This window comes from Euleptes europaea, chromosome 9 (genome assembly GCF_029931775.1).
Source record: "Euleptes europaea isolate rEulEur1 chromosome 9, rEulEur1.hap1, whole genome shotgun sequence".
Lineage (NCBI taxonomy): Eukaryota > Metazoa > Chordata > Lepidosauria > Squamata > Sphaerodactylidae > Euleptes > Euleptes europaea.
Genome location: NC_079320.1, coordinates 3,205,086 through 3,223,536, shown reverse-complemented (window position 1 = coordinate 3,223,536; position 18,451 = coordinate 3,205,086). Strand labels below are relative to the sequence as shown.

General features: G+C 50.4%; 1 protein-coding gene across 2 annotated transcripts in view; it reads right to left on the bottom strand.

Moving 5' to 3' along the window:
* Window positions 1-9,267, bottom strand: part of EBF4 (EBF family member 4) — a 101,807-nt gene extending 92,540 nt beyond the window's left edge. For both annotated transcript variants that reach the window (XM_056856007.1, XM_056856006.1), the window contains exon 1: window positions 9,131-9,267. In XM_056856007.1, coding sequence (XP_056711985.1) covers window positions 9,131-9,267 — 137 coding nt within the window. The remainder of the gene's footprint in view (window positions 1-9,130) is intronic.
* Between the last annotated feature and the right edge of the window lie 9,184 nt (window positions 9,268-18,451).

Here is an 18,451-nt window from a genome sequence, read left to right as displayed (position 1 = left end):
CCTGGAATCTTCTGCATGCCAAGCAGATGCTCTACTGCTGAGCCATGACTCTTCATGCCCAGGAAAATGGACTTTCTAAACACATAGTGCCTGGGACTCTTGATGTGCCCAGAGTAGCACCTTAAAGACCAACAAGATTTCCAGGGTATAAGCTTTCGAGAGCCAAAGCTCCCTTCATCGCATGCCATCTGGTATCTCACAAAGGGCGCTTTGACTCTTGAAAGCTTATACCCTGGAAATCTTGTTGGTCTCTAAGGTGCTACTGAACTTGAATCTTACTCTTTATAAAAGCAGTCTCTTTTCTTTTTTCTTTCCATGGCCTCTGCAAGGCTGAGTTGAGCTGCCACTGTGAGCGTTTTCAAGACAGCATCAGAAGTGTTGGTCGCCAGTGCCAGGAGCTGTGATGGAGGAAAGTGCTGTGTTCAAATCTTCCCTTTGTCACCAACCTACTGTGTGGCCTTGTGCATGCCTCTCTGCCTCAAAGCTAATGAATGGCACTGAAAATATGATTCTGCCTCCAAATCTTGTGAGCAGAAGAACAAATATGGATCATCTAAAATCCTACACCTTTGCTCAAGAGTGGTGGGGAAACGTGAGTCCGGCAGCTCCTCCAGAATCTCTTGCCAAAAAAAAAGAGAGAGAGAGAACATTTAAAATCCTCTCTTTGTGATTTCTCAGGAAAGAGCTCCGAAGAAGCTGGAAACTTCCTGCCTCAAAGCTCCATAATTCTTCATCTCCCCTTGCCAAGCAGACGCACCTGCATTTAATTCTATTCCCATTTCCCCAAAGCGCTGGCCCTTAAAGGCGAGCAGGAGTGGGGAGACAGAGGAGAGAGGAGAGGCGGCAGGCGCACTGCTGGTAATGACTCTGCGCTCCCCGAGCCTCCGCACGCCGGAGCAGCGGCTGGGCTCGGCTCCCATTAATTATTGAAGAAAATCTGAGCATTTCCTAGCAAAGGAGACCGGCAAAGGGCTGTTCCTGTAAAGCCACCTCTTCCAGGCGCTAGGCCGCCAGGAAGCGTGTGCGTGTGTGCAAATCAGCTGTGCTCCATTAGGGTCCATGAGATGGCTGCTCCCCATCCCCTTGCCTGCCGGGGGCGTAAAGGAGGGTTGCCAACCTCCAGGTTGGGCCTGGAGACCTCCTGGAATTACAACCCATCTCCAGACTACAGAGACCAGTTCCCTTGGAGGAAATGGCTGCTTTGGAGGGTGGAGTCCATGGCATTACACCCTGCTGAGGGCCTTCCTCTCCCAAAACCCTGCCCTCTCTAGGGTTTGCCCCAAAAATCTCTAGGAATTTCCCAAAGTGAGTTGGCAGCCCTAAGGCACAGGTGCTGCTGCTTGGGCCAAATTCTTCTGACACAGGAAAAGCAAAGCTCTATTGTGTCTAAACATGTTACCAGAGTGGTATAGTGGTTAGAAGATTAGACTAGGGTCTCTGGGAGACCCAAGTTCGAATCCCCACTGCCATTGGAAGCTCTCTGGGTGAGCTGTTGCCAGTCACACATGCTTTCAGCCTGATCTACCTGACAGGGTTGTTGTGAAGATAAAATTGAGGACAGGAGACCTATGTAAGCCGCGTTGGAGCACAGAAGACCCAGCCTACTCTGGCTTGATGCCATACACAAACATTAGGGAAAGAATAAAAAAAATTCTTAATCCAGAGCTGCTACTTATGGAGCTACCTGCTAATGGATAGGGCCATCTACTCTGACCAGCAGTGGTTCTCTGTGGTCTCAGGCATGGAGAAGTTTTTCTAGACCTTTGCATTGGAAATGGCTGGGATTGAACCTGGAACCTTCTGCTTGCAAGGCGGGTGCTCTAACACTAAGCCATGGGCCCTTCCTGAACAGCAGCCCATATTCACTTCAATGACAGACTTATAAACACCTTAATACAACAGCGAAGTCCATGTAATACCTTTTATTGGTGGAGAAAAATGCGGGCAAGTCACAGCTGATTTATGATAATTATGAAGCTCCATGGGCAGAGGGAAGAGCCCCCCCCCCGGAGCAGCACAAAAGAAAAATCTGCAAACAAATTTAAAAGCCAGTTCTCCTTACGAAATCCACTCCACGATTATGCCCTTCCCAACGAACCCTCTGCCAGCCCTGCAAACTTGAATCAAGCCTGGTCCTTCCACACTCGGAAGTATCCAAATCCCTGATCCTTCCCCAAAACCCTTGGCTGTTTGTAACACTTCTTAGTCAGCCAACAAAGTGAACAGTGGTACAGGCTGTCAACCAATTTAAGCCGGAGACTGGAAAGGGAACAGCTGGAAATGCAAACTAGAGATAAGAAGAAGAGCTGGCTTTTACACCCCGTTTTTCTCTACCTTTTAAGGAGAATCAAACTGGCTTACAATCACCTTCCCTTCCTCTCCCAACAACAGACTCCTTGTGAGTTAGGTGGGGCTGAGAGAGTTCCGAGACAACTGTGACTAGCCCAACGTCTCCCAGTTGGCTTCATGTGGAGGAGTGGGGAAACACACCCGGTTTACCAGATTAGACTCCGCCACTCTTAACCACTATACCATGCTGGCTACATAACAGAACAACCCTGTCTGTCCTACTTGCCTTTGGCATTTCTCTTTCCCTGCTCCTACTGCCTTTGGCGATTCTCTCCCTCCTTTTTCTTTGGGGAGGGGCTGGGGCTCAGCGGTAGAGCATCTGCTTGGCATGTAGAAGGTCCCAGGTTCAATTCCCGGCATTTCCAGCTAAAGGGCGTAGGCAAATCGGTGATGTGAAAGACCTTCTGCCTGAGACCCTGAAGAGCCGCTGCCGGTCTGAGTAGACAAGACTGACTTTGATGGACCGAGGGTCTGGTTCCGTATAAGGCAGCTTCATGTGTTCCTTGTCCCAGAAAGGGTAAGAGAGCTGTACATTCCCCATAGCGCTGCCCTACACAGCTTGAGTGCTGAGACTTGATTTGTCTCTTTCCTGGTCATTACTTAGATATTAACATGTGAAGGCAGGTGGCAGGAGAGTCACCCAGGCGGCAGCATCCCTTGCGCTGTGCCAGCGTAGGGCACGGCTACGGCAGAAGCACAAGTGGAACGCAAGGAGGCACGATTTTTCTTGTTTTGCTCCTAAAATGTTTGAAATACATTCCTACTTTAGCGAGTTATAGAAACTAGTTTTAATAACTTTATATTATTGTGTTAATAAGTATTGTAAATACTTAGACACTTCTTTGGAAGTCGGGTGAAAGGTCACTTTTTAGGTGGGTGGAGGGTGAAGGGGTATCTTTTTGGATTTTATAATTTAGTAATCATGAATGTAATAATTAAGGTATATAGATACCCTTCTGTATTTTGTATTTTCTTTTTGTATTTTTATGTTAATTTCATTGTATTTGTTTGTTTTGGTTTTGTGTTATACAAATTAATAAAAATTTATATATATATATATATAAAAAGAAATACATTCCTACAAAACATTTCATCCAAAACAACAGCTAAGCCGCCATAACACTGTTAAAACTCAAACTGCAACAAAACTTTAAAAAAGCGCTGAATGTGATTTCAAAGCAAGACCAGTCAACCTTTAGTTTATGTTATTTTATTTTTTAAATTAATTGATTAGTACCCCACCTTTCTCCACAATGGGGACCCAAAGCGGCTTACATTATTCTCCTTTCCTTCATTTTATCCTCACAACAACCTTGTGAAATAGGTTAGGCTGACAGACTGTGACTAGTCCAAGGGCACCCAACGAGCTTCCATGGCATGGGTTGGGATTTGAACCCATGTCTCCCAGATACTAGTCGAAGAAGAAGAAGAAGAAGAAGAAGAAGAAGAAGAAGAAGAAGCAGGAGGAGGAGGAGGAGGAGGAGGAGGAGGTGGTGGTGTAGGAGTTGATTTTTATATGCCAACTTTCTCTACCACTTAAGGCAGAATCAAACCGGCTTACAATCACCTTCCCTTCTCCGCAACAGATACCCTGTGAGGTAGGTGGGGCTGAGAGAGCTGTGACTAGCCCAAGGTCACCCAGATGGCTTCATGTGGAAGAGTAGGGAAACTAACCCAGTTCACCAGATTAGTGTCCACTGCTCATGTGGAGGAGTGGGGAATCAAACCCGGTTCTCCAGATCAGAGTCCACCACTTCAAACCACTGATTTTAACTACTACCCCTCGCTGGCTCTCAGCATTACACCACACTGGCTCTCAGCACCATCAGCAGCAGCGCCAACGTACAACAGCCTGGCATAACAAGGTGGCTTTTCAGCTGGTGTCCGAAGGCACACAGCATCAGGGACAGAAGGATCTCCTTCAGCAGGGAGCCACTGCTAAAAAGGCTCTGCTTTGTTGTAAAGGTAGAGCCCCATGGCAAAGCATCTTTGCTTGATTTTAACATACAGGACAGAACATAGGGGAGCAGGGACTCCTTCAGTAGGCAGGATCTAGACCATTTAAAGCCATAAATGTAAACACCAGAATGGGGCGCACTAGGGCTTTGTAGCCACAAGCATGCTAGCCATGGCATTCTGCCTTGGCCAAAGCTTTTGAACTGTCTGGCCAAGCAGCCCAACAAAAAAGGTAATCCCATCACTAAAACACAAGCATCACCATGGAAAATCTGTACAACCTTTTTGACAAACCACTGGTGCACCTAGCATAGGGATCCAAAGTGTGTCTTGGATCACTTGATCGGTCCAGCTACCGGAGAAACTGGAAGCAGAGTTACAAATGAACTTTGCCCTCAGCTCAAACAGGGCTTGACAATCCTATTTACCTTAAAAATCTTCTGTGGGTGTGAATGAATCCAGGGTAGCTCAAAGTTAAGGAACGTCTTAAAGAAAAGGGCAGGCATTGTCCATGGAGATCTTTCTGCACTGAGACCCCCATGAAAGAGAAATTTGAGCTAAAAAGTAATGCTTGGGCCCCTCAAGACGGTCTTCTCCTTTCCCCCCTCCCTCCTTCTATCCATGCCTGATATAACCGGCCTTGGGCAATTAATTCTGTTACCAAAAATGTCAGTTCCCCAAATAGGATCCAATCCACACCACACATCTGCAAATAAAATCTGCCCACCTGGAAACCCTTTTCTTTGGCTGAGTAGAATTTTAAGCAGTATATCACCTGAGAAGACTTTTACTCTAAGGGAGGATGTTCAGGGCTTCTCAGTAGACCAGGTAGGAGATACAGTTTAGGGCTCATGAAAATCTGTAAGAGCAGCCAAAACCATTTCTGTCAGTGCCTGGCCTCTTCTGCTGATTTATCCAGTGCACCAGGAAAAAGAACTTTTACATTAGTAGGCGCTTGAATGCATTTATTTTCACTTTTGAAGTTTCGCATAGTTTTACATATTCTTTCTTTCTTTTGTTTTTTGCAATGGCAAGGATTATCTGCAAACTGCCGGAAAGTATTGGAAGCAGCAGACGCTCCAAATGGCAACCTTGATCCGCAAGATAATTAAGGCAAACGCTTGAGGCTCCAGACATATTCACACAACTACTCTGTTTTTCCAGCCAAATGATGCTCAACACACAGTGAACCTCAGCATCATTTGCCACAAGCCACAAGCCACACAATTTTGCACATCACCATGGAACTGCCTACAGCGACTGAATGATGCATTCTTGCGAAGCACAGTTTGGATAACCAGTTCAACACCTGCACGGGTGCATGCCGAACTTCCCAGCCCCCAAAGCACACCAGTCAAACGAATCTGTTTCGATGCCCACTGATTCACAAACCTCGCTACTAAATGCACTTTTCTGAAGCCAGTGACATTGAAATTAATGGGAATGGCTTACGAAAATAAGTTTAGAATCAGGGTGAAATTCACTCAAATACCAATCGCCTGTCTTCATGTATCTGGGAATGAAATTGAAGGTGGCTGTCTTTGGCTCCAGGGGAACAAAGGCAAAGTTATCCTACTGACGAAAGAGTTGGGAACAATTAACACAGCTGCTTCCACCAGTGCCACAATTGCCAAGTCTCCCCAAGACTATCCCACATAATGGAATCAGAAAGAGAAAGCAGTTACAGGACAGCTACAAAAATTATTTGAAAATTCAGGCCGTGATATCCTGGCATGACCGCTCAACACAAGGGAAGGGAGGCTTCCAAGGAGAAGAACCCCATTAGGCACCCCATGGAATTGGGGTCGTTAACCCTTTTCTCTCCAGGCTACCGATATCTGCCCTAAGAAAGGGCAATGCAACTTCCTATTCTTTGCCATTCCATCAACCCCCTACGTTCTGGGAATCGCATCTCCTGCTTCGCAAGATTGGTACCCTTATGACAGAATACAACAGAGGTGGCCGTGGATGTGGGGGGGGGGGGACAGATCTCGGGGACAGATGAACAAACACAGAGAATGGATAGAGTGGAGAGCCAGGGGATGGGTGGACAGACTAGGTTAAATAGCCAGTTGAGAAGCACAGATCTGAGTGGGGAGGAAAGCGGGGAAAGGATAGAATGAGTTGCCTTGAAATGGTTCACAAGCTTGCTAAAGTGTCAGCATCGCTGAATTAAATAGGGTTTACTCCTGAGAAAACATATATGGCAAGGGGAGAAAGCAGGAGGAGGAAATGGGATGCAAAAACTGAATATTAGCTGCATGGGATAGGCTAGGGATATGATAGGCTAAAGTTTAAGAGATTTAAAAAAAAACCTTCATATAATTTATGGTAAAAGAGTTTTTAGGGCCTCTTTCCCAAGGACTGGCTCTGTTTCATTCTGGAGGGTTTTTTTTTTTTTTTGGTTTAAGAAGCAGCATTCATAAAAAGCCAAATAAACTAGAACAGGTTCTTCAGGAATAAATAGAGACTTGATGGTTCAAATGAAAACAAGGGGGGAAATTAAACTGTGAATCCTCATGGTCCAAATGGATCTTGCTTGTCTCTTCCACAGTCCATCCTGGGTATTCTGGTTCTATCAGTTCAGTCAGGAGAAATTTTCCACCGTGTTACTGGCCAGCTGTGAAGATGATAAAAAACACTCCCATGTTCGGTCCCAGTTTCAATCTGTTTCCAAGCCTCTTCTTAGGTCACTGGGGCAAAAAACTCTATAATTTGATCTGGACGCTGCTAAAACTGCCGGTTGTGAATGCCCTCATTCCAGGGCATCTCTGTGGAGCTAACTCAGCCTGAATCCCAATGTTTTTGGCCTGAGGTGGCTACAAGCAGTGACTGAGGAGCAGGGTTGCACCTGAGCCCAAATCTCATGACAAAAGAGTTGAGGCTCAGCCCGGAGAGGCCAGGGATTCAAATCCCTGCTCAGGAAAACTCTAGCCTCGGCTGCAGCCACCCCCTTTGCTGTTTAGTCAGCTCATGCAGTTGTCAGGAGGGCAGAACATGACCAGAGCTGGAAAGCAGTTTCAGCTAGGCCCACCTGGATGTCCTCTTACCCACCGGATTCATTCTAGCAGGACTTACTCAGGAGGACATTCAGAGTGATCGTATCCTTTTTGTACTGGAAAGGAGGATGGGATCAGTACCGATTCCATCTCGCTCTCTCCTGTCCACGGTCTGATGGACAATGAGTCTTCAGCATCTCCGGCAGAGAAAGGTCTTGGCAGCATCCAGCCACTCAATTTAAACAGGAGGGGGCAGAGATTGAATCCAGCCTGTACGGACGTAAGTGCCGTTAAGGCACTACCAAGGGGCTTTCAAGGCAAGGGAGAAGCAGAGGTGGTTTTTGCCATCACCGTCTTCTGCAGAGTTTCCTTGGTGGTCTCCCATCCAGGTACTGACCCTGCTCAGCTTCCAAGATCTAACGAGATCGGGCTAGACTATGCCACCTTCTCCCCCAATCCAGACTGTACTACATCACGTATGCTTCCAGTTCTTGATAGAAGCTGTCCGGATCCCTGCAATGACTTGGTTCCAGGCCCAGTATGACTTCACAAGCAACCCAGAACCAGGGAGAAGGCAGCAGTATTTTCAAGGTGGCTTGCAGTTTGCAAGGAGTGTCCAGAGACCCTTGCCAATGTCCCCAAAGAGACCAGAGAACCTTTTCCTCATCACATGGCATGGACAAAGGTTTCAGGTCAGCTCTGCTCAGCCCTATAGCAGCAATAGATGTGTGTGTGGTGGGGACAAGGACAGGCTGGGGGGTTGTGAATCTCAGGTGCTCAATGTGCTGGGATGGGGGGGGGAAACTCGCAACTGCTGCCTCTACCCACTAGGCTCGCCCACTTTGCCGCTTAATTCCGATTTCCTTTGTTTAACCAACCTCAAAGAAATGTCAAGCGAGATCGGATGTCAGAGGTCAGGGAACATTTGAGATCGATAGAAAATCAATTTAAATCAAAAGGAGCCAAGGCCCCCTACCCGTCCAAGCCTTGGGAGAAATGATTCATACATCCCAGATTATCGACCAGCAGAAATAATTGTAAGAGACAGATAGGGGAGAGAGAGATGAGTTTGGGATGTGCGGAAAGGGAGCCCAGCCAGGCAGCCAACACAAAAGGGAAACATCAGCGGGGAAAACTGAGGAGGGTTAGGAAGTTAGATGTACTTAAAACAACAACAACAACAAATGTGAGTAAGAACTTTACAAGCAGGAGGGACAGCCTAAGAGTTGTAAAACTGCAAAAGGGGGTGTTAAAAAACAAGGGGGGGGGGTTTTCCCCTACGTCTCCAGCATCCTTTCCCCCAACACCATATCCCTGTTCCATCCGGAAAGTGTTAATTTCCAAAAACACTTCTCAACAGCCTGAGAACCAGAAATTTAACACCGGCTCCAGGATTTTATACATCCATCTATAGAACGGCAGATGCCGGAGGTGCGCGCACAAAAAATGCCCGTCAGTCCCAGCCCTGATTCTTGTTTCTTTTCCACTCCGCCGCAAGATGCTACCCGACAGCAGTTTAAAAAATGTGCGCAACTTCTAAAGGCAACTTTGCCACGGGGAGCGGAGCCCACCCACCTGCCCCAGAGAAGCGAGAGGGCTTTCCACCTTCCTCCAGCCGCCGGTTCGAATCCAGCCTGATGGGATGAGGGCAAGCAGACGCCGCCCCAACCCGGAGGACTAAGAAAAGATCCCAAAAGAGGAGACTTGTCCCCCACGAAAAGGAGGAGAGACTTTCCCTCTCCTGCCTGCCGACTGGGGAAGGCACCTCTGCAGGGGAAGCCAGAGGCAGGGGCAGCGGGTAAGGGGGGGGGGTGTCTTCAGCCTACCTCTGCGCCGCGGTGTTGGCATCCAGGATCCCGGTGCTCTGCATCCAAGACCGGACGGCCGACAGCCCTCCGCCGCTGAGGGGCTCTTCCTTCATGGTCAGCCCTCCTCTGGGGAGACCCTCCTGGATGGAGAACATCAAAAAAGCCGTTTCAGGGGCAGGCGGCGGGCTGGAGACCGGGGGGCGGGCGGGCGGTCTTCTCCCCAAAGCGAAGCCAACCCCCCCGAGCGGAGCGTGCGGCAAAAGTTTTTGGGGGGGAGGAGGAGGGGGTCCTCTGGTTCCAATGGGCGGGTGGGTGGTTGGGGGGGGGGGGCTGCGCCCGGCCAGCAGCGGCTGCTCGGCCACCTGCCCGTGAGCAGCTCCGCGGCAGCCCGGAGGTGTCGGGGGTGACAAGCGGGGAGGCGGCGTCTTTGGGGCGGGTCGGTTGCTTTGCGAGCGATGGGGAGGGGAGGGAGGGAGGGAGGGGGGCGGGGGAGAAAGAAGGAGGAGGAGGAGGAGGAGGAGCGGCGGCGAGGCTGGCCCGGTTGGGAGAGGGCGCAGGAGCGCACGGCGGGGCCGGGGGGCGAGGGCTGGGGGGCGCTCACCGGGGCGGGCGGGGGTCCGGCGGGCAGCAGGAGGAGCAGCAGCCTGCGGCGGGGGTCTGCGGGCAGCGGGGGAGGCGAGGAGGGGGCGCCTCCGCCGCGCCGCCCCCCGCGCCGCCAGCGCCGCCGCCGCCGCCCGGGCCGCGGCTGGCCGGGGCCGTCGCCGTCCGGCAGCAGCACCATCAGCACGGCCAGCCAGGGGGGCGCCGCCGCCTCCGGCCGCAGGGGCACCGGGACCCCTCCTCCGCCGCCCCCGCCGCCCCCGGCCGGGCCGAGCCGGGCCATGCCGCCCGCCGCCGCCTCCCCAGGGATGGAGGAGGACCACGACGACGACGAGGAGGAGGAGGAGGAGGAGGAGGAGGCTGGAGCCACCGGGCCGGGCAGGCTGACATCATCCGGGGAGGAGCGGACTCCAGGGGACGGACGGACGGACGGACGGACGGGGAGGGGAGGGAGGCGGGGGTCGCGCCGCCGCCAACGCCAAGGGGGCCCCGGAGGGGGCGGCCGCAGCCCCCTCCCCAAACAGCGCCTTCTCCCCCTCCCACACCACTGGACTCCCTCCCCCCGCCGGGATCTCCCCCCCCCCAGCAGCGCTCCGCAAAGCGGCCTCCCGAAGCCCACCCCCCCCGCACACTCCCCTCCCACTCCAGACCCAGAAGGGGGCCTGGCCCCCCCAGCTCCCCCCTTCCTTCACCCTAGGAGGATGGGGCCCGGGCTCGCTTCCAAGCCCCCCTAGGGCTGCAGAGCGTGGGGATGCGGGCGGCGGGGGGCGGCCACGCACCCCTTGGGCAACGGGAGGGCAGTCCTGGGTGCCACGGGGCAGAGTCCAGGAACGGCACCGGGGGACCTGGAGCCCCGCGGAGACCCTGCGGCAGGCGGATTGGCCCACAGAGCGCTTCTCTTGCAGGCACACGCTTGCAGCCCTCATCTTCTTGGCACAGGGTTTCCCAGGCCTTAGAGCTACTAGCCAGAATGGTCCCTAGTCATGAGGCGTACCTGTTCTCTCCGGGTTCAGAGGAGCATGGCCATTATATTAGGTGCATTGGAACTCAGGCAGGATGGTGCTGCTGCAGTGGTCTTGTTTGTGGGCTTCCTGGAGGCCCCTGGTTGGCCACTGTGTGAACAGACTGCTGGACGTTATGGGCCTTGGTCTGATCCAGCAGGGTCTTTCTTATGTTCTCATGACAATAGCTACTAGTCAAAAGGGATACTAGTCATGATGCATACCTATTCTCTCCAGGATCAGAGGAGTATGCCTTATATATTAGGTGCTGTGGAACACAGGCAAGATAATGCTGCTGCACTCGTCTTGTTTGGGGGCTTCCTAGAGGCACCTGGTTGGGCCACTGTGTGAACAGACTGCTGGACTTGATGGGCCTGGGTCTGATCCAGCAGGGCCTTTCTGATGTTCTTATGGATATTTGGAGTTCTCTAATGGCATGTGATTCCAACTGGCACATGGAATATGTGCTGCTACTGCACACTGGTCTATCGTCCTGGCCAGCTCGCACAGGCGTTGCTTAGCGTCACAGAAGCCCAGAGAGGGTGGGAGAATTAGACGACACGGATTCGAGTCCGGGAGTGCCTTCAAGACCAGCAAGATTTTCGGGGTATGAGCTTTCAAGAGTCAAAACTCCCTTCAATAGATGCAAGCGTGGAGGGATCGCCGTTCCTACTTGTATCTGCCGAAGGGAGCGTTGACTCTCGGAAGCTCATGCCCCGAAAATCTTGTTTGTCTCCAAGGTGCTACTAGACTCAAATCTCGCACTTAGGACAGAGAAAAAGGCCAGACTTGCTAAATTGCGCAAACAGCTTGTTGGAACATTTACGCTCAGACGCACTGCCGAACGGCACATTTTGCGTTTGGTTGCACATTTTTAAATGCCCTGTGTGCGGAGCAAGACTGGGACGACATGGGGTTGGGTTCATAGGGAGGCAGAAACCATGGTAATGTGAGAACAGGCCCTTCAGGATGAGTTCTCTCACATACATTTCCTGTAGGGAGGATTTACAGATATGAAAAATGCCACCTTCAGTCTGGCACCACAAACAAGAGTTGCCAAACCTCAAACGTCGAACTCCACATTAATGATAGCCAGTATGAAGTGTCCTCAGGGTTTCCCAGACACTGCTCCTGGAATCCTTAAAACAGCTCTGCGAGGTAGGCCAATTGGATTACTCCTATATTGGTGAGAGAGTGGGCTGCCTATGGCACCTCTGTGGCCCAGATCCTAACCCGAAACCTTTTAGACCACAGCTGCAGATGATGTTAAGAGTTTGATGAGTGAAAGCCAAGGTGTGAATTTGGGGTCTCAGGAGGGCCAGGGTGGGCTTTGGTGGCTCATGACCATAGTGCTGGCCGAGGGAAGTCTTAACTGCCCCCAAACGTTTCCACGTGTCAGTGTCCTCCACAACTTGCTTTTAATCATGTTAAGGAAACTTTCAACCCATCCTGTGATTGATTCTCTCCCCACTCCCGGGGCTGAAAGCTGGTGGGGAGGGAACATTTTCAGTTGGGGAAATGGTACCAGGAGGGACATGGATCCACACTGCCCCCCCTCCATCCCCCATGGCTACCTTTCAGGCCCAAAATCAGGAGCGGTTCAAAGCAAGATCCATTCCGGACCCAGAAGTAGCCTGGACACAGGAGAGAGATGCCAGGATGTGATGTTTCCAGAATGCCCTTGTTGTGGTGCCTCAAGGTGATCTCTTGGTTGGTCAGAGAACCAGGCACTGCCAAAAGGCAGGTCTGGGGTTCTAATCACAGCACTCAAATGCCACCTTTGCTTCTGTGCTCCAGCTCTGTAGCGGAGAGCCACAAAAACAAAGCTCTCAAGTGGAGATGTGAATGTTGTGGTGGGTGTGTCAGAGAAGGCAATCCACTGGCTCTCTCTGGGGCTTGCTGAATGACCCCCTCATGGCTGGTGGCTACCAACTGCTTAGCTGGGGGGTTAGCGGAAATAAGGCGGCAGTTTTAACCTAACAGAGCATGAGATCCCTAGAGGTGCATGTGGGAACAGACATGCATGCAAAGCCTCATGCAAAGACATGCATGAGAGCCAGTGTGGTGTAGTGATTTAAGAGTGGGGGTTAAGAGCGGCGGACTCTAATCTGGAGAATCGGGTTTGATTCCCCACTCCTCCACATGCAGCCTGCTGGGTGATCTTGGGCTAGTCACAGTTCTCTCCAAATTCTCTCAGCCCCACCTGCCTCGCAGGGTGTCTGTTGTGGGGAGGGGAAGGGAAAGTGATTGTAAGCCAGTTTGATTCTTCCTTAAGTGGGAGAGAAAGTCAGCAAATTAAAACCAACTCTTCTTCTTCTTTCATGCACGCTGCCATACTTAAATCTATCTGGCTACCACATATACCGCCCCATAGGTCCTTTGCTGGTCCCCCTCTCCCTTGCTCCATCTGGGCCCCCTACTGCACTTATCTCCAACCCACAGGTTGGGACCCTTCTACAGATCCACCATTTTTCTTGGCTGCTTTCAGACCTGCCGCTAGCATGCTTGCACAGAGAGCAAGCTAGGCCTCCTGTCCCTGCATGCACACTGAGAGCAGCCACAGCGTGAAGAGGTGAGACCACTTGGCAGCTGGAGAGGATCTTCCCTGGGTCTGACCCTTGGCTTGTGCCTCACTGTGGCCCGTGGACTTTCTTGACCCTCTTGACACTGGCGAGGGCATCATTCTGGCTTCTCTTCCTGTCATGTCACTTAGATGTCAAACCTTTTCCTGTCGCATGATTGCATGTAAGGGGGCCTCATGTTCAGTGGGTCTGAAGGTCTGGAAAGGTACTTTCCACTTTCATACTACAACCCTCTAAAGTAGGCATGATATTCCCATTTTGCAGGCATGGAGCCGAGAGAGAACGGCTCTCTTGAGACGTCCCAGTGAGGAAGTATTTGAACTGAGGACTCTCTAGCTCACAGCTGCTGGGCAACATCCAAACTTGTGTGTATGCCTTTCTAAGGGAAGTCACGAAATAGGTGAAATTTAGCATCCTGAAAAACTCAGGTTTCGTTTTCTTTAAAATGCCCTTATATCTGCAGCAAAATCAAGTTTCTGGCTGTGAAGATTGTATTTCAACAGTGTGTCAATGCCTGGGTAATCTCTGAGGCCCAGGGAGTAGATGGACATGATTTCTAGGGGTTGAAGGGCAGGGTTACATAAGAACATAAGGAAGGCCCTGCTGGATCAGGCCAAGGCCCATCAAGCCCAGCAGTCTGTTCACACAGTGGCCAACCAGGTGCCTCCAGGAATCCCCCAAACAAGATGACAGCAGCAGCACCGTCCTGCCTGTGTTCCACAGCACCCAAAATAGGCATGCTCCTCTGATACTAGAGAAAATAGGTATGCAACATGACTAATATACATTCTGTCATGAATACCCCTCTCCTCCATGAATATGTCCACTCCCCTCTTAAAGCCCTCCAAGCTGGCAGCCATCACCACATCCTGGGGCAGGGAGTTCCACAATTTAACTATGCGTTGTGTGAAAAAATACTTCCTTTTATCTGTTTTGAATCTCTCACCCTCCAGCTTCAGCAGATGACCCCGTGTTCTAGTATTATGGGAGAGGGAGAAAAACGTCTCCCTGTCCCCTCTCTCCAAACCATGCATAATTTTATAGACCTCTATCATGTCTCCCCTTAGCCGCCTTCTTTCCAAGCTAAATAGCCCTAAGCGCTTTAACCGCTCCCCATAGGACAGTTGCTCTAGTCCCCTAATCATTTTGGTTGCTCTTTTCTGTACCTTCTCAAGCTCTGCAATATCCTTTTTTAGGTGTGGTGACCAGAATTGTACACAGTACTCCAAGTGTGGTCTCACCATAGATTTGTACAAGGGCAGTACGATATCAGCAGTTTTATTCTCTATTCCTCATCTAATTATAGCCAGCATGGAATTTGCCTTTTTTACAGCAGCCGCACACTGGGTTGACATCTTCATTGAGCTATCCACTACCACCCCAAGATCCCTTTCTTGGTCTGTCGCTGCCAGCACAGATCCCATCAGTGTATATGTGAAGTTGGGATTTTTTGCCCCAATAGGCATCACTTTACACTTGCTCACATTGAATCTCATTTGCCATTTTAATGCCCATTCTTCCAGTTTGTAGAGATCCTTTTGGAGCTCTTCACAGTCCGATTTTGTTTTAACCACCCTAAATAATTTGGTGTCATCTGCAAACTTGGCTACTTCACTGTTTAACCCCAACTCCAGGTCATTGATGAACAGGTTGAAAAGCACCGGTCCCAACACAGATCCCTGAGGCACCCCACTGCTCACATCCCGCCATTGGGAGAACTGACCATTGATTCCTACTCTCTGCTTCCTATTTTTCAGCCAGCTCTCAATCCATAAGAGGACTTGTCCTCTTATCCCATGGTTCACTTACTCCTTCATGTGGCACGTGGCTTCATCAGTTATTCAGGATATGTTTTGTAAAATAGATGCTGAGAAAACATGCACATGTGACCCACACATATACATAAACTCCTGGATACAGAGAGAAGAAAAAAGGCAGAAGGATTGCCTGGTCACACTTTGCAAACAAATCAAGCAATTCATTCTTTTTCTCTGCGCTTTTTTGCATTTGGGAAATGGGCTGTGGTCCATGAAATCTCCTGGCGCAAGACATGAGATAGTTTTCAAGGTGCTGCAAGACTCTCAAACAGGTGGTTGCTGTTGCATAAATTGGGTTGCTCTGGTGCAGAAACGCAGTACAGGAACAGGTCTGTCGGCCCTGCCCCCAAATGATATCCTTGACCACAGGGAACTTCGGTCCATTGAGCTCAATATTGTCCAGTCTGGCTGGCAGCAACTCTCCAAAATCTTAACTAGAGAGAATTGAGTCTTTGAACTGCAGGTGCTTGGACTTGAACTCGAGGGCTCGGGCAACCTTTCCTGACTCAGCCCATTGGTCTATCTAGATCCATAACGTCTTCTCTGATTGGCAGCTGCTCCCCAAGGTCTCAGAGAAGGGTCTTTCGCAGCAGCTGATACTTGAGATCCTCTATTTTTAGGCAATGCCAAGGATTGAACCAGTAACTTTCTGTAGCAAGCCTGTTCCTTTGGGGAGGGGCTGTGATTCAGTGGTAGAGTCTCTTCCTTGCATGCAGAAGGTCCCTGGTTGAATCCCCAACATCTCCAGTTAAAAGGACCAGGCAGTAGGTGATCTGCTTGAGATCCTGCTTGAGATCCTGGAGAGCAGCTGCCAGTCTTTGTAGACAATACTGACCTGGATGGACCAATGGTCTGGTTCAGCATAAGGTAGCTTCACATAAGGGGCTGTAGCTCAGTGGTAGAGCATCTGCTTTGCATGCAGAAGGTCCCAGGTTCAATCCCAGGCATCTCCAGTTAAAGGGACTAGGCAAGTAGGTGATGTGAAAGACTCCCCACCTGAGACTCCACAGAGCTGCTGCCAGTCAGAGTAGACAAGATTGACCTTGCCGGTTCGAACCAATGGTCTGATTCAGGATAAGGCCATTCTCATAAACGGCCTACTAGAGTAGGTGCGGCGGGTGCCTTCCCTTACCGCCTTCAGGAAGGAATGTGAGGTTGTGTTGTTCTGGAGGGCATCTGGTGGAGGGTAAACTGTCTTTGCCTGTGTATCAGTTTTAAACTTTTACATACTTGCTCTGAATTGTGTTTTGTGTGCTGGTTTTTGTGTATTGGGCTTGTATATTGGTTTGTGTGTGTATTATTTTGTGTGTTGGTTTTGTGATGCCTGCGTCCTGCAGGCATTGCAGCTTTGTTCGCCGTCTGAAGTTTGCAGCATAGAAATATGTTAAATAAAATGAATAAAAACAGAAATTTGCACAATGGGCCATTCAGCCTCGGTCTAGGCTTGAGCAAGAAAACCCCAGGGGCCGCTCATAAACAAAGTCCCTCTTTCCTGGAGGTTTTTACATTGCGGGGGAGATATAAAATATGATAACTCAAACATTTATTTTAAAAAAAGCTGCTAGCCGCAAGTTGAAAATGAGTACATATAGACACCTCGCCACAGGGAGGAAAGAGCAGGCACTTAGAGGTTGCGGAGCAATTTTTCCATCCCCGCAAGCATTTTTGTTTGGGAACGTGTCACCACCTAGAGGACCACAATGGAATGACGGTTTTCCTCTACAATTGTGGGAGTTGTGATTGGTTTAAGTGCCTTCGAGTCACAGCTGACTTAAGGCGACCCCGTAGGGTTTTCAAGGCACACTAACTAGGGAAAGACCTGCTGCTTACCAGTCCTCCGGCACCTCCAGCGGAAAACCCTTTCATTTGAATGAGGGCAGTCAATAACAAGCCCTGACTTACAATGTACTAGCAGGCACCATGGTGCTCACAGGCACCACGTTGGGATATTGCAAAGGTTGCGCAGGTGCAGAAAAGAGCAACCAAAATGATCAGGGGGGCCAGAGCAACTGCCCTATGAGGAGTGGTTAAAATGCTCAGGGCTGTTTAGCTTGGAAAAAAGGCGGTTAAGGGGAGACATGATAGAGGTCTATAAAATTATGTATGGTATGGAGAGAGTGGACGGGGAGATGTTTTTCTCCCTCTCTCATAATACCAGAACGCGGGGTCATCTGCCGAAGCTGGAGGGTGAGAGATTCAAAAGAGACAAAAGGAAGTATTTCTTCACACAACACATAATTAAATTATGGAACTCCCTGCCCCAGGATGTGGTGATGGCTGCCAACTTGAAGGGCTTTAAGAGGGGAGTGGACATATTCATGGAGGAGTGGGCTATCCAAAGCTACTAGTAAAAATGGAGACTAGTCACGATGCATCCCTATTATCTCCAGGATCAGATGAGCATGCCTATTAAGTGCTGTGGAACACAGGCAGGATGCTGCTGCAGTCATCTTGTTTGTAGGCTTCCTAAAGGCGCCTGGTTGGCCACTGTGTGAACAGACTGCTGGACTTGGTGGGCCTTGGTCTGATCCAGCAGGGCTTTTCTAATGTTCTTATGACTCCTAAGTGAGCCAGGGACCGCCAGGAGAGACACAGGCCGGCAGCCCATTTATCAGATTTTTTTAAATTTTTTTATTGAGCTCACAAGCCGAGTCTCTATTGATGGTGCTCTCCCCCACCCCCACCTTGTGCTACAAATCCCCTCATCACAAAACAGGCAGTCGATGAGAAGCCGTACCAGCGTCCTTTCGCAGCATCTCCTGTCCCTAACTCACCAGACCTTTGGGTTCCTTGTGGATTTCTCTGCCCTGTCAATCTCCCGCTTGGACAGAAGGAACCGGCTGCAAATGAATGCCTTGGCACTTGGTGGAGGCCAAGGAGTGCCTGGATGAGCTAAAAATCAAAGGAAGCCACAAGGCCCTCGCCACCCCTTTGAAACAAGGCCACCGCTGTCTTGGAGGCCGGAGCAGGTGTTCGAAACGCGATGCCGTTGTGTCTGGTTTCAGGATGCAGGCGTGTTGCGGCCAGCGCAAAAATTCAGTCACGCAGTTGCAGTCAGTTTTAAGCCCTTGAGCCTCTGATAGAGACAAAAAGGGCCTCCTGGCGGCCTTGAAGGCACAGACTCTGGAAGGGGGAACACAACGGGCCACCCAGACCCCAAAGAAGCTGGTTCCGGCCATTCCGCTTGCCTGCTGAGGGCCAGGGTCTCCCAGCTTTGGGGAAAGCAGCTGTTGGCTACTGGGGTTGCCCCGCTTGCTTAGAAGTGGCAGAGCCGGAGGAGACAACGGCTTGAAGGACACAAAAGCCACAGATTTTTTTTTGGGTGGGGGGGAGATAATG